Source organism: Rhinatrema bivittatum, chromosome 3, assembly GCF_901001135.1.
Source record: "Rhinatrema bivittatum chromosome 3, aRhiBiv1.1, whole genome shotgun sequence".
Taxonomy (NCBI): domain Eukaryota; kingdom Metazoa; phylum Chordata; class Amphibia; order Gymnophiona; family Rhinatrematidae; genus Rhinatrema; species Rhinatrema bivittatum.
In genome coordinates this window covers 565,815,157-565,841,031 of record NC_042617.1, presented here as the reverse complement: position 1 = coordinate 565,841,031, position 25,875 = coordinate 565,815,157, and the positions used below count along the sequence as shown (strand labels likewise).

Sequence of the window (25,875 nt, the reverse complement as noted above, 5' to 3'; positions counted from 1 at the left end):
CCGGCTGTGTCATGCAGCACAAACAGATATGCGCCTCAGTCAGGTATAGGCACGTGCTCAGCTAGACGCACAAAGAGTGTGGTCAGGTGCCTATGCATAAAAGCAGCGCCCAAAATGGATGCACAAAAAAATTGTGCGTGCAAATACATGTGTATAGTACACTTGCCCAAACTAGACACCCAAAACGGGCATCCAGGTACATACACGCACAGGGAATGCTCACGTTAGGTGCTGAAGCTTTGTGTCCAGAAACAAGGTCACCCAATTTTGACCACACAGTTGGCAAAAGATGCACAATAGTTATGCGCAGGCGTGTGCCAATGGAGCCCACTGAAAAACGCGTGAAATCATTCTTGCAGCCTACCATGTGCCAAAAAAGAAGAAGAAGCCTGAGAGCGGGGCCTAGCCATGCATCTCCACACCTCAAAGAACTCCTCAGAGATGTGAGCAGGAAGGCCAAATGTTGAGGAAACAGACCCAGTAGAAAAACACCTGTTTTCCTGCCCTTTTTTTTCTTTTTTTTTTTTTAAAGTAAAATTTTACCTGAGCTCAGCCCTCCCTGGCTTACAGCAGTAATAGGTCCCAGCTACAGGGGGAGAGGGCAAAAGCAGCCACCGCTGTCTTTCTTGTCCTGCAACTGTTAATTGAATTAAGTCCACGCCACCCAAGGCTACTGGACTGAAGGCATTCTGAGGGAGGGACTGAAAGGAATCACCTCAGGAGGCAAGCAGCGCTACACAGATGTCGCGTCTTCGTGATGTCTCCTTTTGTACTTCTTGTCTTTCTTTATATTTTAGTCACAGGGAAAGGCATGTCCACCACCTGCTGGAGAAGATGAATACTGGTGGCCTGATATTGGGGCGGGACTATATAGCCGTGACATCAGCTTTTGCTAGCAGAGGTGCATAACCCACTGGTGGGGATTGACCTGACAGAATACAGAGGAATTATGATTTAAGCACACCCTTTTTTTTTTAAAGTATGCCTGTAAGTTACATTGCAGAAGTTACACCTTCCAAAGAGCAGGTGTAACTTTGCGTGCTGTAATGTGTGTGCATACTCAGAAAATACTCAAATTCTTAAGTAGTTGGCCAAGTGAACTTCTATGCATAACTACACTTCGAAAACACTCAGTAAAGTCTATATGTGCAAAGTTTATAAACTATCCTCCCTACGTTCAAGTTAAGAAAACAAGTGGGCTATTTATCAATTAGTGAAAAGTAATTTGGGAAGCTAGAAGATTTTCATTGGAAACTGAAAATTAGACAACAGTCCTAAGGGCTTCAAAAAACTACGCTAGGCTCAAAATAATCAAAGCTTACTTAAAAAATATAAAATAAAAAAGCATTATGGATGCTCCCTAATTTATGAAAGTTTTAGCTGGCCTTGGTTCCCAAATAAAAACTGGTTATGAAAAGAGAAAAGCATTTTAGAAAGCTGGCCATGTGCCAACTAAAGAGTTGCGTGGATCCCGATCTGTCATTCACAGCTGTTTAGCCCACTTCCTATTTCCCCTGGCACTGAGAGGCTGAGAACCAGGAGAAGATGCACCATTCTGTAAAAGCTGGGTCACAGATAGAACAGACAGCGACCCAAGATTCACAGGGCTTGAATGGCTCCTGCTGGTACTTAATGTAAAATGCTTTTTCAAGGCACATTTCAGTGAAAGCACCCCTTCAGTCCTGAATGCAGCAAGGGTCTGCTGAGCCAGAACGGGGTGACTGACCCCACTGAAGAGGGGAAAAGAATTAAAAAAAAAAAAAAACAAGCGATCTTGCTCTTCTTTTTTTCAGTTCAGAGACCAGCAAAAACAAGTCAAAACTTAAAAGCCTTAAGGCACACCCATAATGTGCACTGAAGTAAAGGAAGGCCATATTTGTATATTTTCAACATGAAATTCCTCTAAATAAAATAGAAGAGTCATTCTGTAAAAAGTGCAATGCTGGGACTAAATGGATAAAAATGTACACACACAATACAATAATCAAACACCTCTTGGTGTTCTTGCCAACCATATCTAGCCTTAAAGAGAGAACTTTTCATCTTATTTACAGAGTAAAATTCAGGGCTGCCTGCACTCAGTTTTCTCAGCTGTTGACTGCACTGGAACGTTAGTAAAACACGAGTTTGTAATGTGACCCCTTTTCCACTCTTCTTGGACACGAGGGCACAGATAAGAGCTATGGAGCTCCAGGGTCTTCTAACAGGGGGAACAATTTGCTTCAGGGTCCTTAGGGCTCTCAATAGATTTTCCTATTGGAGGTAAAAAGACAACACAGCTATGACAGTTTGGGGTTGTTCCAAAATAAAAAACATTTACTAACATAGTCGTGAAATGGTAATGATTTGCCAAAATGTACTCTTTCTTCTGGTGTACTGTACAAAATCACAGCGGAAACTTCTTCTCTCAATATTCACTAAACCGATGTAGAAGCAGCAAACATATCTTCAAAAGTTTTAGGCTACCCTTTCTCCTGGTTACACCCATTGCAGAAACAGTCACAAAACAGAGTTTAACAATTCCCTAACTGTGGAATTCCCTTTGCTGCTATGTGAATACAAGCTGCAGCTTGCCCATGCTCCACTACCTATTCAGGGCAGTTTCCCTGCACTAGAATGAGATCCCTCCTCGCACGCCAATAATTTCTGCTCGGAGAATTCTCGATCAGTTTCACTTGGATAGGAGTCTCCATACTGCCACTTTTCTTGCTTGCAGAATACACCCCCTTTACACTTCTCTCACGACAGGAGAATACTATCTGCTCCAAGCACCCTCTCCTCTCCTGCAGCTCCAGAACTCCCATCTTGAGTCCTGGACTGCATCCATGAAGAAAAAGCACAGAAGCTTCTGGACTCCTTGTGTTCTACTCACTTACCAAAACCAAGGTCCCTTCTAATTTTTGAAAGGCTTACACGCGCAAAAAAAATGTTCTTTTGTGCGACTTTGTTCAAATGTGTGTGGTACAAGCCAGTATAAAGCAAACAGGATTTGTTGTGCACAATACATTGACATGTGCACAGGGTCTACAACCTGCGTACACGTGCACACACACACGCACACACACACACGCACGCGGCTTAGAAGGAACAATGATCAAAACCCTTAGATATCTCCCAGTGGGGAGTGTCTGGAAAACTAGTACACCTCCTCTCTTGACATAACTGTGTGGAAACATAGAAACATAGAAATGACGGCAGAAGAAGACCAAACGGCCCATCCAGTCTGCCCAGCAAGCTACGCCGTTTATTTATTTATTTATTTATTTTTATCTCCCCCCCCCCCCCCTTTTCTCCCTCCCACCAGTCACACATGCATCACTAATAAGGAGCATTTTAAGAACCCCTTACACTCCTTTTTCAAAACAAACATTTTGGGAAGTATTCAAAATCTCATCAATACAGTATAAACATTAACAAAAAAGAATGAAATGACAAATGTGGGTTAAGATGGACACCATTTTGTGTAACAGTAGATAACATTGCAGAACTCTACACATTTTTAGGCTACCCTTTCTCCTGGTAACATCCACTGCAGAAACACAAACATCTGAAACAGTCACAAAATCCCTGAATCTGGCCACCAGTTATAGAGCCATCATGCAATGGTGATATCATCACCAACCTCAGCCAAGCCAAGGAGCGAAGACCTGACCCAGGAATTGAATTCTAGTCCTCTGCATAACAGTGTGCAGAACTGATACTGAGCCAAGCCAATATTTATTCAGAATACATTAGCATACATTTGATCCAACAATCAGTTTAGTTTGCCTAATTTGGCTATCCTTAAAACCAGACTTTCGGCATTCAAGGACTACAGCTTACATCCCTGCTATAAGGAAAGACAAAACCAACTATAGACTACTTTCCCATTAAAAAGAAAAGAAAAAACAGATGAAAAACAGATAACATAACCAATCAAAACAGTGCAAACATCCCTGGGTCTTTACCTGTCATGTTGCAAGTTCTCTGATTACTTTCAAAATGATATTGCCTTCGGGCCTGGGCAATATATTCAGCAGCTTCTCTTTCCTGAATTTCTCTAATTTTTTTTTGTGCATACCTTCCCAGCAGATAAACTCCTAAAAATCCAAAATACATAAACATAAAAAAAGGGAAAAAGGAACGTAATGTTATATAGAAGACTAGTTCTAATGGTTATTTCTACCAGAAATTTTACATTTCACTATATAAACAACAACAACAAAAAAAGCTATCACAAAGCACTATACATGACTTCTGATAATTAATTCTGTTAATTGAACCTCGGTATATAAAAGTTATAAAGTTATAAATAAATATAACCAAATGGAGTGGCAGTTACAACCCTAAAAAAAAAAAAAAAAAAAAAAAAAGGAAAGAGTGTAAACTGCACAAAGCGGCAGTTTCAACCAGACACCTTTCTGGGCAGGCTGGCAGGCCATTTTAGTCTTTATCTGCACTCATTTACTATGTTATTCATAATTACCGTAGTTAATGCGACACACATCAAGTACTCTTTTTGAAAAAAAATGGAGAAATTACTTACCTGATAATTTTGTTTTCCTTAGTGTAGACAGATGGACTCAGGACCAAGGGGTATCGTGTACTCCTGATAGCAGATGGGAGACGGAGTCAGATTTCAAAGCGGATGTCACCCTACATATACCTGTGCAGGAAGCTCAGCTCTTCAGTATTCTCCCCGAAAAGCAATTGTGGATATATATATGTGCTTTAATAACTTGATTAACTTGGTTAACTTGATTAACTAGGACTGGTTCAACTGATTGCCAATTGGAGACCGCCAGTGCACTCAACCGGATAATGCCGACACCTGGCAACTATGGGTGTCTTGAACTAGGGGTAATACCAGGCTTACCCGTGCTTGTCTTGTTCTCGGGGTTTGTCACCTGAGGTTCCCAGATTCTGGGGCAGCCGTGGGCGGGGTGCCGAGTCCATTTGTCTACACTAAGGAAAACGAAATTATCAGGTAAGTAATTTCTCCATTTCCTAGCGTGTAGCCAGATGGACTCAGGACCAGTGGGATATACAAAAGCTACTCCCTAATAGGGCGGGAGGCTGCCCGTGACCCACTTAGTACTGCCCTTGCAAAGTTGTGTCCTCTCGGGCCTGGACATCCAGGCGGTAGAACCTGGAGAAGGTGTGTATGGAGGACCATGTTGCCGCCCGACAGATCTCGGTGGGCGACCGCATCTTGGTTTCCGCCCAGGACACTGCATGGGCCTCTGTTGAATGGGCTTTGACTTGCAGAAGTGGGGTCTTCCCTGCCTTTACGTAGGTCGCCTTGATTGCTTCTTTGATCCAGCGGGCTATGATTGCCCGTGAGGCCGCTTCTCCCTGTTTTCTTCCCTCTGTGAAAGACGAATAGGTGGTCCGTCTTTCGCACAGATTCCGATCTTTCCAGGTATCAGACTAGGAGTCTGCCAACGTTTAGATGGCGAAGGCGGCGTGAGTCTTCCAAGTCCTTATGTTTGACTGGTGATGGCAGCGAGATGATTTGGCTTAGATGAAATTGAGAAACCACTTTTGGTAGAAAGGAGGAGACTGCGTAGCTGTATGGTTCCCGGTGTGAACCTGAGGAACAGTTCCCGACAGGATAGCGCTTGAAGCTCAGAGATGTGATGGGCTGAACATATTGCCACTAGGAATGCAGTCTTCAAGGTCAGGAGCCGTAGTGACAGACTGCGTGTTGGTCTGAAGGAAGTTCCTGCTAGGAAGTCAAGTACTAGGATTGAGATTCCATAGGGGCACCGGCCACTTTAATAGTGGTTGGATTTGTTTGACCCCTCTCAGGAAGCGGGTGACATCTGGATGGGTTGACAGACTGATGCTGTCCACTTTGGCTCTGAAGCAGGCCAGCGTGTACACCTGAACCTTGAGGGAGTTGAGAGACATCCCTTCTTCAAGCCGTCCTACAGAAATTCCAGGATCGTAGGAATTTTGACTGTCCGCGGAAGGATCTCGCAGTCCTCACACCAGACTTCGAATACTCTCCATATTCGTATGTAAGTTAGTGATGTGGAGAACGTGCGTGCTCTCAAGGGCCAGACCATAAGAGAGAATCAAATCAGGTCTTCGTGGAGGATCGGTCCTTGCCGGAGAAGGTCCCTGTGTGGAGGTAGGTACAGAGGGTTTCCCACAAGGAGTCTTCGCATGTCTGCGTACCATGGCCAATCTGGGGCCACTAGAAATACTAGTCTCCTGTGGTGGTCTATCTTGCGGATGGATCCTGCCCAGTAGTGGCCATGGGAGAAAAGTGTACAGCAGGTCTTCCTGTGGCCAGATCTGGTCGAGGGTGTCGATTCCCCGGGATTGGAGTTCTCGACTGCGGCTGAAGAACTTGGGAACTTGGGCATTGGACCGGGTTGCAGTAGATCCATGGCTGGGGTTCCCCAGTGGTTTATTATCAACTGGAAGGCTGTGGTCGACAGCATCCATTCCCTGGGTCTAGGCTCTCTCTGCTGAGGTAGTCCGCAGAGACGTTGTCTTTTCCTGAGATGTGGGGGGCTGAGATCCCTGGCAGGTTTGTTTCCGCCCACACCATGAGGGGGTCTATTTCCAGGGTCACCTGTTGGCTTCTGGTTCCTCCCTGGCGGTTGATGTAGGCAACTGTTGTGGTGTTGTCCGACATGACTCTGACCGACTCGCCCCGGAGTCTGTGGCCGAATCATAGACATGCTAGTCTGACTGCTCGGGCTTCCAGTCTATGTTCCATCCCGCCTCTTCCTTGTCCCATTGTCCCTGGGCCGTCAGTTCCTGACAGTGGACTCCTCACCCTTGTAGTTCAGTGGGGATAGTTTTACTCCCTTGCTCAGATGGTCTTCCTGTACCCACCATTGGAGCTAGGTTCGAACCTCTGCTGGTAGCTGGAGGTGAATGGAGTAGCTCTGGGACGTCGGGTTCCTTCATGACAGTAGGGAACATAGTAGTGGGCACATGTGGGCCCTTGCCCATGGAACGACTTCCAGGGTTGATGTCATGAGACCGAGGACTTGGAGATAGTACCATACCTTGGGGCAAGCATAGCTCAACATTTTTCGCAGCTGACCCATCAGTTTCCTTCTCCTTGGGGGGAGGGGGAGGGACAACCTTGTCTTGCTTGGTGTCGAACCGGACTCCCAGATACTCTAGCGATTGGGAGGGCTGCTGCAGGCAGCTCTTGGCTTTGACTACCAACCCAAGGTTCTGCAGCAGATTCCTGACAATGGTGGTCACCTGGTGACTTTCCTCTGGAGATTTTGCCCTGATTAGCCAATCGTCTAGGTAAGGATGTACGAGGATTCCTTCTTTCCACAGTGTTGCCCCCACACCACCATGATTTTGGTGAAGGTCTGAGGGGCAGTAGCTAGTCCGAAGGGTAGCGCTCAGAACTGGTAATGATGGTACAGTATCACAAAGCGTAGGAAGCGCTGTTGGTCGTGATGGACCGGGATATGGAGATAGGCTTCGGATAGATCCAGTGAGGTCAGGAATTCTCCCGGCTGTACTGCCCTTATGATTGAGCGTAGGGTTTCCATGCAGACGTGTGGTACCCTCAGGTAACGATTGACGGTCTTAAGGTCCAGGATGGGCCGGAACGTTCCTTCCTTCTTGGGAACGATAAAATAGATGAAATAGTGACCAGTATTTTCTTGAGCACCGGGGTTATCGCCTTTAGGCTGAGTAGTTTTGTCAGTGTGGTTTCTATTGCCGTCCTCTTGGGGAGGGAGTGGCATGGTGATCTCACAAATTTGTCTCGGGGGATGCTGTGGAAGTCCAGATAGTATTCCTCTCGAATGATGGTTAGGACCCACTTGTCCGATGTTATCTCGACCCATCTTTGGTAAAAGAGGGTAAGTCTGCCCCCTATGACTTCTTCCTGTGGATGGGTCTGTTGATTCTCATTGTGTGGTGTGTCCGGGGCCTGTACCTGAGCCTGCTCCCTTCTTGTTGTGTCTGTTCCGAAAGGACTAAGCCCTGCCTGTGGGACGAGGAGCTTGGTAGTGTGTGTTCTTGTACGGTCTAAAGTGCTGAGCTCCTCTGCCCTTGGTTCTTCGGGGGGGGGGGGGGGGGGGGGGGGGGGGGGGGGGGGGGGGGGGGGGGGGGGGGAAGCGCTGGTTTCTTTTGTTCCTGTCCTCCGGTAGACGAGGTACTGGAGATTCACCCCATTTGTTGGCTAGCTTCTCCAATTCACTTCCGAACAAGAGGGATCCTTTAAAGGGCATCCTCGTGAGGTTCGCTTTGGATGTTGCATGTGCTGACCAGTTTCGGAGCCATAGATGTTTTCTGGCTGCCACTGCAGAGGTGACGTTCCTGGCAGAGGTGCGCACTAGGTCTGAGGTCGCATCCATGAGGAATGATACCGCAGGTTCCATTGTCTCAACAGGCGTGGTCACGTCTCTGGAGAGGAGCAAGCAAGAACGTGCCACCACAGGGCAGCAAGAAGCGATCTGATGAGTCATTGCTGCTATGACAAAAAAGACTGTTTAAGGATGGATTCCAGTCGTCTGTCCTGGGCATCCTTTAGTGCCGCTCCTCCCGACAGGAATGGTCGTGCGCTTGGAGGTTGCGCAGACCATGGCATCCACCTTTAGGAACCGCAGGAGTTCCTTAGCTGCAGGTTCCAAGGGATATAGGGCTTCTAGGGCCCGTCCTCCTTTGAAGCTGGCCTCTGGGGTATTCCATTCCAGGTCAATCAGTTGTTGCACTGCTTGCAACATTGGAAAATAGCATGAGGCCTGATGGAGGGAGACCAAGATGGGGTTTATCTTTGGTTCCGCTGTGATGTCCGTGTCTGGAATGTCCAGCATCTTCAGGGTCTGGGACACGAGAGCTGGTAACTCTTCTTTGGAGAAGAATCGCAGCATGGTTCGGTATGGTTCCATTCCTGGGGGGATTTCTCATTCCTCCCGTGATTCAGCCTCATCCTCCAAGGTGTCTGTATCCCTGGTAGGAAGGCTCTTGCTTAGGAAGGGCACATCTCGAAGGGCCCGAGAGGTGCTTGGAAGGTCCTGCGCTTCTGGTGGCGACTGGAACAGAGTAGCAGTCGGTACTGAGTGCGCTTGGACAAAGGTCTGCAGCCCTTTGAAGAATTCCACCTAGGAAAAGGCCCCTAGGTCCATGTTGATTCCAGGCGGCGCTATAGTGGAGGCCCTGGAGGTGCCTTCCTGTGTAGGTGCCGAGTTGGAGATGCAGAGGTCCGGGGTACTATCATTATTGGATCCGGATCCCTCTACTGGCTGTGAGGGACCTTGCTTTGGTTCCCCGAGCCTCTTCGCACTGCTGGCATAGGGAGGAGGCCACTTCAGGTTGCGCAGCTCTCAGGTGGCAGGCTGGGCAGAGGGCTTGTCCCTTGGCCTTCTTGGCAGGCGAGGCCATGGTTTGGGCTCTTGGGGAGCTGCAAACTCGTCTGTGCGCACCGGGAGGCTTAGTTGTGCGCTTCGGGTGCGCCGAAGATGTGCATGCAGGCTACTAATTGTACGCCTGGCTGAGATGTGCGCACCGCTGTGAGCACATCAATATTTGCGCGCTCGGGCTGATTATGCAGGCCACTATGTGCCTGGCCCAGTTATGTGCGTCGCTGTGCACACAGCACAGATGTGCGCAAGTCGGTTGTGCACACGGCTCAGTTGAGCGGGCAATACGGTGGTCAAGGGAGGGAAATGGCACAGACAACCACGCGGACAAGATGGCGGCCCCCCCCCGGAGGGTCTCCACATGTGTGGACCCTCGCACTGGATCGGGGTCTAGCCCAGACGGGGCTGCTCAACCCGATTTAACAGACGCTGGAAGGGACGATCTGTGCGGCTATCCGAGCCTCAGAGACCGGAGACTTAAGAGAGGTTTCTACCTTACCTGGTCTTGGCATTTCCCAGTCTCGTGCCGGGCGGTCTCCGGCTGTGGGGGGAAAGAGGGAATTACCTTCACCCCCGTGATCGATTCTACACCCGCTGCCTCTCAGCCACCCTGGGGGCTAAGTCCACGCCAGGAACCGGGTACCGGACAGAGGCTTGCCTCTGAGGGATCTCGGAAATCACCTCAGGAGAGCGGGGCTTGTCTTCCAGAGGTATGTTTTGTTTCTTCTTTGGTTTAAAATTGCTAACACTATTCTAGTGTGTGTAGTGTCCCTATTTGCTTAGGAGACTGAGAAATACTGAAGAGCTGAGCTTCCTGCTCAGCTGACTGAGTCAGCTGTGAAATCTGACTCAGTCTCCCATCTGCTATCAGGAGTACACTATACCCACTGGTCCTGAGTCCATCTGGCTACACGCTAGGAAATGTAAAATAGCAAGGCCTTAACATACCAGAATTGATAGAGGGCAAGACTTACTAAGGCTTCTTTCTCAATCCATGTCTATGGGGAAAAAAATCTTTACTACATCAAGCCCAGAGTACTTAAAAACTAAGGCCACATGAACTTTCATTTCCACAAAATGAACAGAATCCAAAAGGTGGGAAATTCAAGTTAAGCAAACACCGTACCTTAGTTATGTATCTGTGGCAAAAGCTTGACCTGAAATCATTCAGTAATTTGGAAGCGTGCTGTACCTCTAATTCAATGCACTTCAACCAACTTATCACTGTGGGGTCTTACGTAGTAATGGGCAAAACTATTGCTTTCTGCACTGTAAAGCAACCACCTCTACCTCAAGTGGTCTTCCATTGACAAAATTTATTGAGTCACCATCGATGATAGCAATGAGCTCCATAAACTATGGGAAAAGCCATTTTGGAGATAAAAATCATTGCTACTTTGATGTATGTACTTTGCAATCCCTACTGCAATAAATACTCCTGGACAGTTATTGCGTTCTGAGGAGGCTGGACAATTGGTGGTCCCCCTTTATCAGAGTATAAAACAAATTTTATACGGAAGCGGGCTGTGACTTATGAGGCACCAGTATTATGGAACACACTCCCTAAGGTCCTTTGTTTAGAAAAAGATTAATTAAAATTTAGGAAAGGAGTGAAAACATTTTTGTTCCAAAAGATTTTTACTTGACTGAATTTTAACGTACATGTATAACCGGTGCGATATGTATATTATACAGGAACATCGGTATATAAAAATAATAAATAAATAAATATGTATAAGTGGTATATTTATTATGTATGTTTTGTTATCTGCACTGAATTATGTATAGGAGGTAGTGGGCTATAAGAATTTTTAAATAAATTCTCATTGCAGGGGCTGGAGGATGAGGAATAAGAGGATTTGGGGCAGGTCACGACTATTCTGCTCACTTCCAATTTCCTATGATTTATAATAAACAAATGCCCTGCAAGATATGACTTAGTATACAAAGACCTATTTTACATAGTTGAGAGTAGAGAAATACTTTGCCTCATTTCAGTCATAAAATTAAATGTATTAATGATTATTGTTAAAATAATAAGGAGCCACAGATAGCACTTTACTATTTGCCTAGCTCAAGCTTTCCTTTTAGATGAGCATTTAAGAGATGTACTCTCTGAACACAGTTATACTCAATTATGCTCTTAACTGAAGGGAGAGTATTTCCTATGATCATCTAAAAAAAAAAACCCCAAAAAAACCCCCACCCCAATATAAAATGTTTTCCACTAATTTTATTATAATGATGTTATACAGGGAAGGCCCAATAGCTCAGTAACATTGTTTCATGCTGCTATGTGGAGGACCTGGTTTTGATTCCCAGGTCCAGCGTCCTCAGGGGGCCATGACTAAGGATGCTGCAGAAGTAGCACTCACAGCCTTGGGGAAAAATAGTCCCAGCCATTGCGAAACCTAATAGCTAGACTGGGGGTTCATATTAGCCAGATTCTTCTGGGTGTCACAGTCTGTGGTCTGTACGTACAATTCAGGTCATTTTATGAATATATTTTGAAGGAGTTTGTTCTCTCTGAACCAAAGCATTATGGACATTTTTTGTACTGTATGCGAACAGAGAAATGCAGACATTGCAAAAGTATACCTATGTTATAAACTGTATCCTTGGCACTGCCACAGACTGTCTACCTTTAGCCTAGCCTGCAACAAAGAGCTTGACACTAACTGAAGCACTCAACTAATATTTTGAGGCCATGTAGTTTTCCATGCAAAAATGAACTCTTCATTTTTATTAAAAAACAAACAAAAAAAAACAATCCAAGAATGTTCCAATAAAAAAAGCTGTGCTTAGACCTCATTCATATATACATTATTCCTGGGGGAATTGAGCACAAAAATTAAAAATTCTACATATTTTATAATAGTTAAAATAACTACACATCACAGTCTAAGTAATTACTTTAAAATATAATACAGAAAAGTTAATACTCAAAGATGCAGAGTTTTAAATATTCTGAGAAGAATTCCCCTTGAAATACACTGAAAGAATGTCCCTTCCACCTCTCTCCCTACTCCCCTGGCCAGACCTCTTTCACTCTGCCCTCTTAGGCCCCAATTTCTCCTCTCCCCTCCCACTCCATGCTCAACTCCTTCCACTCTATTTCTCCCCTGAGCCCTCCATTCCCAGTTTGATCCCTCTCATATACAGGCCCTCACACAGGCTTCCTCTGTCCCTCTCAAACACACACACACTCTCACATAGGCTTCCTCTCTCTATTGTGTACACACACACACACATTCTCATAAGGCTCCTTCTCATACCCCCCTCACAGGCTCCCTTCTCACACAACCTTACATAGGTTCTCTGTCCTACTCATTCACTCCCAGATATATGCTGTTCTCTCTCACACACACACAAGCTCCCTATCTCGCACACCCCATCACACATGCTTCTTCTCTTTTCTGCACACACACCCCTCACACAGGCTCCCTCACTGTCACACACAACCCCCCCCCCCACCCACAGGCTACCCATCTCTCACACACACACACACACACAATACTTCACTCACACATGCAAGACTCCAATCTCTCACTCATACACACGCCTTCACACAGGCTCCATCTTTCTCTCACACACACAAGCATACTTCCTCTCTCATACAGACTCATGAGCTTTTTTGTCTCTCATGCTGGGGCCATTTTTGCTGCTCAGCCTGATCTTTGCTGTTCCGCTCGTGGCCAGCTGCTGCTCCGGGGCTGCAAGTGGGACAGGCTCCACTTGCGGTCAGCTGCTGCTCCTCCGGGGCTGCAAGTGGGACAGGCTCCACTTGCGGTCAGCTGCTGCTCCAGGCCTGATCTTCACAGCAAGCGGAATGAGCTTCACTTGTGGCCAGCTAATCCTCAGCCTCATCTTCGTCATGAGTGGACAGGCTCCAGGCCAGCTGATACTCTGGCTCTGATCTTCGCTGTGAACGGAATGAGCTCCACTCACAGCCCACAGGGCCTTCCTCAGAAATTTTGCACAAAAACTAAACTCTGTGCAGGAGAGGAATTCTGTGCAAATTCTGCACTCCGCAGTAGCGCAGAATTCCCCCAGTAGAACATAACAAAAGAAGCTGCCATACTGGGTAAGACCGAGAGTCCATTAAGCCCAGCAAGCTGACTTAGGGAATAGCCACTACTTATTACTGGCATTAGTAGCATGAGATTTATTTATTTAACAGCTTTTAATATACCGGTGTTCGTGCGAGCACATCGCGCCAGTTTACAATAAACTTGTGACAGGAGGAAAGTTACAATAAACGGGGGGAGGGTAATGGAGCAGGAGCGAAATGAGGGGGGGATGAGAGGGAGAGAGTTAAGGAGGAAGGGATAGCAGCTGAGAAAGTACAGGAACGCAACGGTATTTACCAGGTTATAAAAGGAGGTAACTTATTTACAGCATTTAACACAGATTTTTACATTTTAGCTTAATTACAGTGATTTACAGCAATTAACACTGGATTTTACATTTTAGCTTAAGTACAGTGAAGATCTATTCAATGTTTGAGTACTTGCCAGCCTCTTGTATCCTGGATTGGCCACTGTTGGAAACAGGATGCTGGGCTTGATGGACCCTTGGTCTGACCCAGTATGGCAACATATGTTATCTTCTTATGCTCATATGAATGAGTTTGCATTGACTATGCCTGTCCATGTACTATAGAAGTGAAACCAGGGAGCCAAGGATCTTGCCAGTACTAACAGTGGAAGCCCTGGGGGGGGGCCAGTGTTTGAAGATACACTGACCCAAGATGCCTGCACAAATGCTCTGAGCCTTGCAGTTGAACACAGATGTGGATGTCTCAGAGAAAAAACTATCCACCTCCTTCAATCACAGTTTGCCAGCATGGTGAGAGACCAGACCATAACGTTTAAGTAAGAAGGTTTAAAGTTACTCTTAGTTGTCTTTGGGTAGATAGCATATAATTTCTCTGAATTAAATCTTTGCAGACTTTTAGAAGACACCAGCCAGGAAATGGACCTTGGAATCCTTCTGGACAATACAGTGAAATCCTCAGCTCAGTGTGCAGCAGCACACTGTTAGGAATGATCTAAAAAGGAATGGAGAATAAAATGGAGCACATCATAATGCCTTTATATTGATCATGGTGCAACTGCACCTTTTGTAGTGTGTGCGGTTCTAGTGCCCCGAGTGTGTGAGAGCGAGAGAGAGTCAGGGAGGTGACGGGTGTGTGAGAGAGAGCGAGAGAGAGATTGGTCAGAGAGGCGACGGGTGTGTGTGTGAGAGAGAGAAAGAGAGATTGGTCAGAGATGACTGGTGTGTGAGAGACAATGTGCGTGTGCGCGTATGAGAAAGATAGACTAGTCATGGGCCCTAAGGAAGAGGACTGTGAGGATAGAGCTTCAACAGCCATTGCTGCTTCTGTTGTGTGCTATTGACCTACAAGGTAAAGGAGTAGGAAAGTTGCTGGAGAGGGTATGTAAAGCTGGCTTTTTAAGTTTATCTTTCTTGATTACTGCCATTTTAGTTATCGGTTATTATGTGATGTGTCTGCTGTTTGATATATTTTATTGGTGTTTAGAGAATTTTTAATAATTGGATGTTATTTTATCAATTATTTTGAAACATTATATTAGTCTAGTTTTAGAATTATTTTATATTACTTGAGAAATGTATAAGTAGAAATGCGGAAACAAAAACTTAACTGGAAACAGCAAGAAGCCAAACTGAGTGCAACAATGGAAAAAGAAAAACATTAACTTGATGGTCACTTTATTCTATATTTGGTGAGGGTCTCTGTGACCCAGGTAAGGGTATTCTGCAAGCTTGTAGTTTCTATGTAGGGATCTATAACAGCTTGGCTTGTTCTGTTTTCCTAATAGGAGGTGTATTGGTGTTTAGGGCCTGGTTAAATTTTTGTAGTGCTGCCTTTTCATAGGTAGGGCTGTTACTGTTTGAGGGAGTTCCATAATGCAGGTGTAACATTGTGCACATTAGTTTGTGTTCATTATTGCAGATCCTGGGAGTCTGTTAGGTGCTATATTTCTGTTTTGCACTAAATGCAGAATGGCTTTTTTGGGTTTCCATTTCAGTTTCTGTCTTCATATTTGTACTTTATGGGCTTTCTGTTCTTGGTGAAAGTCAATTCTATGTATGTGACCAAGGTGAAGTATTTTAGCGGCATGTAGGCATTTGTATCAATATTATTTGTTGTGTTTTCTCAATAGGGCATGTATTTATGGTAAATTAATGTTTTTCATAAGGAGGGCTAGTGCACCTGGTAGGAGAGTATTTATGTTGCTGTTACTGAGATGACACCAGAAATATTTTTTTATGTATGGCAAATTGAACGGGGAATGCCCTAGTTCTGTACCCATTGTTGGGGGGTTAGGGCGGTTCCTGTAGATTGTTTATGTTTATTACTGTGACGATCATGTGTTCAGTGAGAACCATCTGTCAGGTGTCCCCTGACAAAAAAAAGGTTGAGAACCACTGGTTTAACCAGTTTGCAATCCATAAAAGTACATTGCCTCTTATTCCACAACTTGCTATTTGTTTTTGATGTTTTATGAATGTCTGCTTTTGTTCCCCCCCCCCCACCCCATGCAAACATTGGTTGAAGATTATAAATTCTGAAATAAAATAAATATGATTTTTGCCTAACTAAATCTGAGATGGCTGATCTCTCTGAAAAGTACATAAGGCCTAGACTAAAGGTAGAAAGCAGACCACTATTCTATAAGATCCTAACGTAGCTGTAACTTACTTGCTGTAAAATGTACAGGTTTCAATAGATAGATTTAAGGGTCAACAAAAATTGTAGGCGATATCTTTTTAATAAACTTACTACAACTATGACAAGTTTTCAAGAATTATCCTCTCTTCATCAGGTTAGTGAAGAAACAATGCAGTTACACTGAGATTAAATAGTACAGTCATATAGGTTTTAGGCTGTCTGCATGTCATTACAGTTCAATAAAGAAAAGGGGGAGGGAGAATGCCAGAAGTGATGAAGTAGTTAAATTTTACAATTGAAAGGCATATATTTAAGAACATAAGAAATTGTCATGCTGGGTCAGACCATGCCAACATCCTGTTTCCAACAGAGGCCAAACCAGGCCACAAGAACCTGGCAATTACCCAAACACGAAGATCCCATGCTACTGATGCAATTAATAGCAGTGGCTATTCCCTAAGTAAACTTGATTAATAGCCGTTAATGGACTTCTCCTCCAAGAACTTATCCAAACCTTTTTTGAACCCAGCTACTCTAATTGCACTAACCACATCCTCTGGAAACAAATGATAATGGGTGAGAAAGCCAATGGCTTTCCTACCTCAGTAAGAGCTAAATAAAAAACAGTAAAAAAAAAAAAAAAAAAAAAAAGATTCTTTTAGTCTCTCTTCCAATCGGGCTGATACAGTAAATCCCGCGGGAGAGCCGGCGCTCCGAGGCGAGCGCCCACTCTCCCAACGCACGCCCAGGCCACTCTCCTGGGCACACGATCAAGTATTTCAATGAGGGCCCGCAGTAAAAAGAGGCGCTAGGGACACTAGCACGTCCCTAGCGCCTCCTTTTTGACAGCAGCAGCGCTGTCAGCGGGTTTGACAGCTGACGCTCAATTTTTCCGGCGTTTGTTCTCAAGCCCACTGACAGCCATGGGTTCGGAAAATGAACACCAGCATAATTGAGTATCCGCGGGCACATTTTAAATTTTTTTTTATTTTCGGGGCCTCCGACTTAAATTTGCTATGATATTAAGTCAGAGGATGTACAGAAAAGCAGTTTTTTTTCTGCTTTTCTGTACACTTTCCCGGTGCTGGCAGAAATAATTTCTGAAAGTAAAATGTGCAGCTTGGCTGCAAATTTTACTTTCTGTATCGTGCGGGAATAATTAATAGGGCCATCAACATGGATTTGTAGGTTGCGGGCGCTATTAGTTTGGGGGGGGGGGGGGGTTGTTGGCCGTGCATTTTTGACACAGTATTACCCCTTACTGTATAAGGGGTAAAAATAGCAAGTCGAAAACGCATGGCCAAACGGGGTCTAACAGTGCGCTCCACCAGAGCGCACTGTACTGTATCAGCCTGAACGTGAGAATGCTTTAAATGTGCCGATTTAAGCAGTCTCTCTCTTCGTCATACTTTGACTAGGTGCCCTTGATCCCGCTACCATCAAACCCCATACCTACAGGGATAAGATCTTCCTATCCCTTGCTTATCCCGTCTGACATCAAAAGGGAAGGAAAGCAATAATATACAAAACGCAATTCAAACTGAGCGCAGAAGTCTGGAGTCCACCTGCAGTCACCCTGCTAGGCTCATTCATTGTACGTGTCAGAATGATTATTTTCACTGGCATAAAACAAGCTGCTCAGAGGTACAGGTAACTATTCTGGGCTGAGAAATGAGCACTGCCACGGACCACGACCAGCTGTCTCTCGTGGCCCTGGGAAGCCGTGTCAGTTTGCCGGAGTCTAGATTTCATCCAGTCTTTGGGATACTCAGTTCTGGTCCTGAAGTCCACACACAGGGCTGGTTTTCCTGGATATTCAAAACTGAATAGATTCTCGGAATATCCGTCAGTTTGCCGGTCAGCTACCGTAAACAAAACCTCCCTGGCTGTGGCTCTTAACTACCGGAGCTGTCTACCCGCTCCTCAGAAGAATTCTGTCCCCCGCACGGGTCGGTCGCCCTTCAGGATCCGTGAAGCCAGGTTTAGCCTCGGGATTTCCCTGGCAGTGCAGATACAGGGCGCAGGCATCTGCACAATGGGCCAGAGTGAGAGGCTTCCCGCTATAAGTTTCTCCAGTCCCTCTTATCCGTCCACAGCCCGCAACTACCTTCCCGCCCCCGCGCATCCCAACCCTCCGCACCCACCTCCGGCGGCGGCTCCCACGAAGAGGAGCTTCCTCCGGTGCCGCTTCAGGAAGTTCCAAGCGGACAGCATGGCGCGGGGAAGAGCAGAGGGAACAAAACCCAGACCCGCCGCCGAGACTCTTGAAGGTAGCAAGTGTGACCACTACGGTAAAGGAAAAGAGAAACGGGGGGGGCGGCAGTTCGTTGCCGGTCGGCTCAGGAAACGCTTCCAACGCAATCACAGCGGAACGGTGCAACCGACAGCCGAGTCCCCCCCACGTCCCCTACCCCCTGAACTCGGGTTCCGCCGCATCCGCAGAGCGAGACTGGAAAGAAGAGAAACGCTCGCCTGCCGCTAGGGTCCGCCCCCTCTCTCGTGACGCCCAGATACGCAACCGCACGTGCGCTTGGTTACGTGCTCCACGCATTCGCGCACGTTTTCTCTCGCCTGTGTGGATGCTTCGGCCTTGCGCAGCCGTAGATGGGGGGCGGAGAAGAGGCCGCGAAGCGGCAGCGCTGGATGGAAGAAGCTTTCCGAATGGTGCGGGATACTCCCAGGGGTGCGGTGCCGCTCAGGGCCGAGAGCGGTACTGACGCGCTGGGCCTCGTTGAGAGCTGCCTGCTTAGCGAAACAAATGCTGGTTTAGAGTGAGGGGCTCACAGGGGGTCAGATTTACTTAAACTCTTTCCCCCATTCTGTGTTTATGGGGGTGAAGAAGACTTTGTCCGTTTGGTGCTCGGTTCAAGCTGAAGAAGTGGGGCAGAAAATAACACGGTGCATAGGGATCTAAGTTTAAAATACAGGACTGACTCGATGTCTCTTTCCAGAAAATGGATCACGCGAATGGACCTAAACTTGCCAGCTGTTCGTTAAAAAAAAAAAATAAATCCCCAAAACTAAGAAATGATTTAAAACCGACGTGGGTTCAGGCTCTGTGAGACTGCCGAACTTGGGGAGTCGGGGGACTAAAGGGGGTGCATGTATCTCGGCACAGAAACTACCACGGGAGGGAAGGAGTAGCCTAGTGGATAGAGCAGCGGGCTACAATCCTGGAAGACCGGGGTTCAAGACCCACTCTCGCCCCTTGTGACCTTGGGAAAGTTACTTTACTCTCTGTTGCCTCCGGTACAAACACTGGCGATAGTAGGAATACCTACCTGACAGGCCGCGGTTACCCTGTTTCTAACCCGCTTTGTACCCACAATTTGGCCGCGTAAGTCTAACCCGCGATTCACTATCCGTTTTTACCAATCCTTACCGCTTCTTTAAATCCACGCGTATCCCTTTCCGCCCGCGGCATGTATATGATATGTAAACGATCGGATTAGCTATTCCCTCCCATACAGTAACGTGCGGCCCGATTATCGCCTTTTTAACCAATTGTTTTGCCGCGTCATTAACCCGCTAATTTACCGCCTACCCTGACCCTGGCGTTAGAGGGATGTGACAGCAATAGGCAGGCTCCGGTCAAATAAGTGGGTGGGTTGGAGCAAGCGAGTAACATGGTGTGGCCTGGTTCTCCTACGCTCGGGCATCGGGGATTGCCAGTCCTCTCTCCCCCCTCCCAAAGCAAGGCACAGGGCGAAAATCGACTCGACATGTTATTAAAGCAAATAGAAATTGTAACTAAAGTAAACTTACTGCATGCTTCCAGCAGCCCCAGTCCTCTCTCCCCTCCTCCCGAGGCGCCCACCGCGGCTCCCCTGCCTCCCGGGGGCAGCCGGCGGCGAAAGCGGCTTCCAGCAGCCCCGCTGGCGAAGGTGCATGAACGCACGTCCAATTTGGGCGCTCAAGCAGCGAAGGCGCATGAGCGCACGCCGTGAGGGAGGGGGGAAGAGAGGACGGGGGCTGCTGGAAGCATGCAGTAAGTTTACTTTTGTTACAATTTCTATTTGTTTAATAACATGTCGAGTCGATTTTCGCCCTGCGCCTTGCTTCGGGAGGGGGAAGAAAGGACTGGCAATCCCCGATCCCCGAGCGTAGGACAACCATCCACTTCCTGGTACCTGTCATTTCAAATGACATTTGAAATGACAGGTACCAGCGCACCCAGGATACTGTATAGGCACTGTATAGCGCTCTATACAGTAAAATGGATTGCGCTTCATGGACGCGGCTTGCATTTGCATACCATTTAAATACTGTATCGAGCGGTATGTGATCCGGGCTGTGCGTGAGGCAAACGAGGGTGCGCCCGGCACTGCCGCAACGCGTCCTTACTGTATCGGCCTGTTTATGTAAGCGCAGCATTACAATTAAATAAACAAGTAACTGCATAAATAGCAACAGTGTAGTGCATAGGAAAACGGACCAAGTCAGGCTGCTATAGAGTCCTACACAGAAACTACACGCCAGCAGAAAACCTCACCTGAATCACGTGCTGTCCCTCACCTAACATAGAATAAAGAGACCAAAACGCATAACAAGAAGCATGCAGACAAAAACTGAATTGGAAACTGCAACAAGCCAGAGTCTCTGTATGCAGTGTAACAAAGGAAAAAGAAACATCACCCATCCTTATAAAACAAATCAAGAAATATAAATCATCAGCAGTAAAACTGTACTAACAAAAAGAACATATTTCGAAACAGCTGATGAGTGGAATATCCAATAATTAAAAACTCATATAAAACATTTCCAGATACCAACAAAATATTTCAAAATAGCAGACACAAAGATCCAGTAATGAAAAATAATAAGGATACAAAAATTTTTTTGCTCTGCATACCTGGGAACGTTTGATATCCAGGTGTCCTGAGATTGTTCTGAATTAGCAGGAGGTGGGGGTGGTTTGCTTGGAACTTTCTCCTCTCTCAGTCACATACCAGCGCTCTCTCTCACACTGGCTCTCAATGACACACCTATACACACATGCTCTCAGTCACTCACATATACAAATGTTTTTTCTCTCTCACTTATATAGGCTCTTAATTACACATTTACACACATGCTGTCTATCTTTTCACGCTTACACACACACAGGCTTTCAATCACATAAATACATGCTGTCTTTTTTCTCTCACACACAGACTCTCATTCACATGCTTACAAACATGTCCTCTCTTTCTCTCATTTACACACAGGCTCTCAATCACATACTCACATGCTCCCTCACCTAAATCAGCTCTCAATCACACATAGACACACATGGTCTCTCTCTCTCATTTAAACACAGGCTCTCAATCACATACTCACATGTTCCATCACCGAAACAGCTGTCAATCAGACACAGACACACATGATCTCTCTCTTACTTATACACACAGGCTCTTAATCATACATACACATGATCTCTCTCACACACAAAGGATCTCAATCATACACACATACTCTTTCAAACAAACAGGTTTTCAATTACAAACTTACACATACAGGTTCCCAATGGTAAACTTACATTCATGCTCTCTCTCTCACAGGCAGGATCTCAATCACAGACATACTCTCTTTCACATATACAGGCTCTCAATCATTCACATACATGCATCTCTCACTCACACACACAGGATCTCAAACACACATGCTTGCTCGCTCATTCACTCTCTCTCTCTCCCCCCCCTTCCCCCCCCCCCCCCCCCCCCCCCCCCCCCCCCCCCCCCCCCCCCCCCCCCCCCCCCCCCCCCCCGGAACTCGCGGCAGCAGCAGCCACCTCCCAACGCTAACCTCCTTCATTTTCAGCCCTCGCGGAGGCGAAGGCGGAGTCCCATCGGCCGCGGTTGAAGATTTTCATTTTCCTCCGAGCCGCGCTGCAGTCTTCTTCCCGCGCAGGCACCTGATGCTCTCCACTTCCTCTTCCGGGCCGCGGGAAGAAGAGTCAGTAAAAATATGGAAGATTGTATCATTAATATATTATTTTGGCGATACACGTAAAATTGTCATGCCAATAAAATAATCTGAAAACGTATTTTCATGACTTGACAACTTAGTTGAACCAAATATTGCGCGGAACTGTCCTGTGAGTGCTTCAGCAATTAGCATATTTTCTCCAAATTACACTCAGATGTTGTCACCTTTTCCTTTTTTTGACTTGGCACTAGGATCCTGGAGGTCTGCCTCCTCTTTTTGGTGAGGAGGGGTTGCCTTCCCAGGATCAAGCACACCACTTTCCCAGTGCATTCAGTTTTGACCCTACTGTGAATGGGGATCTGAAACGGGAGGGTGTAATCTTAAAATTACACAGGAGGGTGAATTTTTGATTGCCTTTCTTTTACCTTTGTCTGTTATTTTTAACTTATTTTTTTTTACAGCTTTATATATGCTTCTGAAATGTACAAGATTTTACCATCCAGATATTAGGACAGTCAGTACTCCCTTTGCTGGGGCATGGGAATGAGGGCCATAGTTACATGGTTTGCAAGTTAAGAGACGCTGCTGATGTATTTTACTGGTCAGGGATGGCACCATGTGTGGATTTGGCAATGAGAACCTACACACTGTGGTAATCTCAAAGAATACAATATAATAGGGGTTTGCTAAGTTAGTCTGTGAATGCACGAAAATAGAGGTCAACAAGCAAAAAAATATAAGGTCATTCATTTTTATTGGTCTAAATACATTTCTTGACAAACTTTCTGGACTGCCTGAGAATTTTGGGAGTTAACCCCTTTCTTATGTTAAAACAGAATAAACAGGTCAAATCAAAAGAGAACATTGCCAGAAAATAAGATACATCAGCAACACGGTTTATTGATGCCACCGTCATGCATTACAGTAAGGATGGTGTAAGCAACGCAATGTGCCGTTCCCTGTATGTACCTGGATCAGTCCAGACTCCTGGGTTTTGTCTCCCCTCCAGCAGATGTAGACAGAGACTCTGCCATATATACCAAGGTGCACCCGCAGTCTGCCAGTATTCCTCTGTCTCCAGCACAGTCTGGTTTGAACAGTAGCTAAAGAATAGATTTGTTGATTGAGTTGTGAGAGTAGACAGAGAGGTTGGTTAGGAGTAAAGTTAGTAAAAGTAATTCAATCAAAAAGACAAAAGTTGAGGTCTCAAGCCGCCCAAAGGGTTGTGAAGTCCTGAGGGGACCATCCCTTCTTGTGTAGCAGGCAGCTGCTCGTAGGGGTCGAGGGCCCGAGCACCAAGGAGAGAGCAGCTCTGGGGGTGATACTGGAGAGTCCGGCTCACTCCCCCCAGAAGGAACTGAGACTCACAAGGGCTGCCATGACGGCCCGGGGGTAAATATTAAAAAAAAAAGTTTGCTTTGTTTTTCGTTGCGCTGACTCTTCCTTCCCTTCTTGCGCTGCGGCTACGTTTTTTTCTTTTTGATTCGCCGCTCCGGGGTGCTGATTTCGCTTGCGGTTGGAGGGCGGTTGTGCCCCGGTCATCGGCAGGCCGTGCGTGCGGCTCGGCGTACGACTCTCCCATGATGATGGACTCTGTTCGGCTTGCATTCCAGGAGGGGAGGGACCCTCTGTTTTACCCTGGAGGGTCGGCAATCGGCGCACACTGCTTCCTCGAGGCCCCCTGCGTCTCAGATGGCCCTGAAGGGGCAGGGGATGACTCCTCTTCCTCTTCTTTCTCATCAGAGTTCGTTTTACTTATGCATAAGGCCTTTAAGGCCAAGGAGACGGGCAAGAAGCAGGTTGAGGAGAGTCCCCCTCCCAGTATTCCCCACAAGTCGAATTGCAAGCGGCCCAGGTCTAAGGGGAGCCGGGAAGCGGACAAGGTGGGCTCCGGTCCCGCAAAGGTGCGGTGCTAGTTAAGACCGGGTGGCCATCAGACGGATATGGATATTTCAGAGAACCAGGATTTGCAGTCCAAACCCCCGATGGGGGTAGACGAGGATCCGGACCAGCCAGCGGACGAGGTCCTTGGGGCTCAGGTCGTTGAGGGGGATAACCCAAAAGTAGTCCGTCTCTTCAGAAGAGAGGAGCTAGGACCGCTCATCCCCTTTATTTTGGGGGAATTGGGTTTCGAGGGGCCACCGGAAGAAATCAAACAGGGGACTGGATCCTGTTTTATTGGGCCTGAGGAGCCCCACTACTTCATTTCCATTCTATTTTTCCGCCACGGATTTGCTATTCCAGGAGTGGGATACCCCTGACCTCGGGCTGAAGCTGAGTAAGGCTATGGACAAGCTATATCTGCCAGAGGAAGCTTTGGAGCTGTTACGAGTTCCCAAGGCGGATGTGGCGGTGTCGGCAGTCACCAAGAGAACCACTATCCCGGTCACCGGAGCGACAGCCCTCAAGGATTTTCAGGATAGAAAATTGGAACTTCAACTCAAGAAGATTTTTGAAGTGTCTGCTCTGGCGGTGTGGGCCGCCATGTGTAGCAATTTTGCTTTACAGGCGGGCCTCCGCTGGGTTCAGCAGCTACAGGCTAATGAAGACCTTTCGGAGGGTGAGGCTCTCCAAGAGGGTCGGCTGGAAGCAGTGGTCACTTACAGTGCGGATGCACTTCATGATCTGTTGAGGGCCTCTGCCAGATCCATGGTATCCGCCATGTTGGCGCGCAGGCTCCTGTGGTTGAGAAACTGGTCGGCGGATGTTTCGTCAAAAGCTCAACTCTGCTGCTTGCCCTTTAAAGGGAAAGCTGCTTTTTGGCAAACAGTTGGAGGATTTGATTCAATCTCTGGGAGAGAATAAGGTACATCGATTGCCGGAGGATCAGCGCAAGTCGAGAGGCTCTTTCTCTGCGAGGTCTCGCTTTCGGGGGAATCGGACGTTTCGTCCGGCCAGATCTGCGGGTCCTACCTTTAGGCCAGGGACTAACAGACAGCAATCCTGGTTTCAGTCCTTTCGTGGCCGCCGGTTCGGAAGGCCTGGAGCTTCCCAAGCTGCCCCTGGAGCCAAATCCTCACAATGAGATGAGGCTGGCCCATTCTTCGGCATTTATCGTGGGGGGCAGACTGTCCCTTTTTTTACGAGGAATGGGCCAAGGTGACGGACCAGTGGTTCCTCACAATGATAAGACACGGTTACGCGTTAGATTTTGTACGCCGTCCCCGCGACATGTTTTTGGTGTCTCCATGCGCATACCAGGAAAAACATGAGGCGGTGCACGACACGTTGCGGTGTCTTCTAGCCCTGGGAGCCATTACCCCAGTTCCATCGGGCGAACAGAGAAAAGACCGATATTCCATCTATTTCGTGGTACCCAAAAAAGAGGGGACTTTCTGGCCCATTCTGGACTTAAAAAGAGTCAACCGATGCCGTCGGGTGCCTCGCTTCCTCATGGAGACTCTGCAGTCGGTGATTGCCTCCGTAAGAAAGGGTAAGTTTCTGGCATCGCTCCACCTGACGGAGGCATACCTACATATCGGCATACGAAAGGTCCACCAGCAGTTTCTAAGATTTTTCATCCTCTATCATCATTATTGGTTTCAGGCTGTGCCGTTTAGGCTTGCCACTGCTCCCAGGACTTTCACCAAGATCATGGTGGTGGTGGCAGCACAACTTCGCCGGGGAGGTTTGACAGTGCATCCATATCTGGACGACTGGTTGATTCGAGCCAAGTCTGAGGAGCTCTGTCAAGCGGAGGTCCGCAGGGTGCTGCAACTGTTGAGATCACTCGGGTGGGTGATCAAATTGGCCAAGAGTTAACTCGTTCCCTCCCAGACCTTGGAATTTTTGGGAGCTCTATTCAAGACGCAGCAAGGGAAAGATTTTTTTCCTGACAGCAGACCGCATTTCCAAGCTACAGGGCAGGTTTGGACTCTGTTGGTCAACAATCTTCCCAGGGTGTGGGATTATCTGCGGATCTTGGGATCCATGACTTCC

General features: G+C 47.0%; 2 protein-coding genes across 4 annotated transcripts in view; one reads left to right on the top strand and one right to left on the bottom strand.

The window, feature by feature from the left end:
* PEX3 (peroxisomal biogenesis factor 3) overlaps positions 1–18,525 on the bottom strand; it is a 90,492-nt gene extending 71,967 nt beyond the window's left edge. The window contains exons 1-2 of the mRNA XM_029596517.1: positions 18,174–18,525; positions 3,948–4,079 (exon numbers count right to left, since the gene is read on the bottom strand). Coding sequence (XP_029452377.1) covers positions 3,948–4,079; positions 18,174–18,243 — 202 coding nt within the window. The 5' untranslated portion in view covers positions 18,244–18,525. The remainder of the gene's footprint in view (positions 1–3,947; positions 4,080–18,173) is intronic.
* Positions 18,526–18,543: 18 nt separating this feature from the next.
* The window catches only part of ADAT2 (adenosine deaminase tRNA specific 2), a 40,364-nt gene continuing 33,032 nt past the window's right edge, over positions 18,544–25,875 (top strand). The window contains exon 1 of one of the 3 annotated variants that reach the window (XM_029596513.1): positions 18,544–18,693. In XM_029596513.1, the coding sequence (XP_029452373.1) occupies positions 18,634–18,693 (60 nt within the window). In that variant the 5' untranslated portion in view covers positions 18,544–18,633. Of the gene's footprint in view, positions 18,740–18,798; positions 18,819–25,875 lie in introns of those variants that run through there. The other 2 variants (XM_029596516.1, XM_029596514.1) reach the window with 2 other exon arrangements.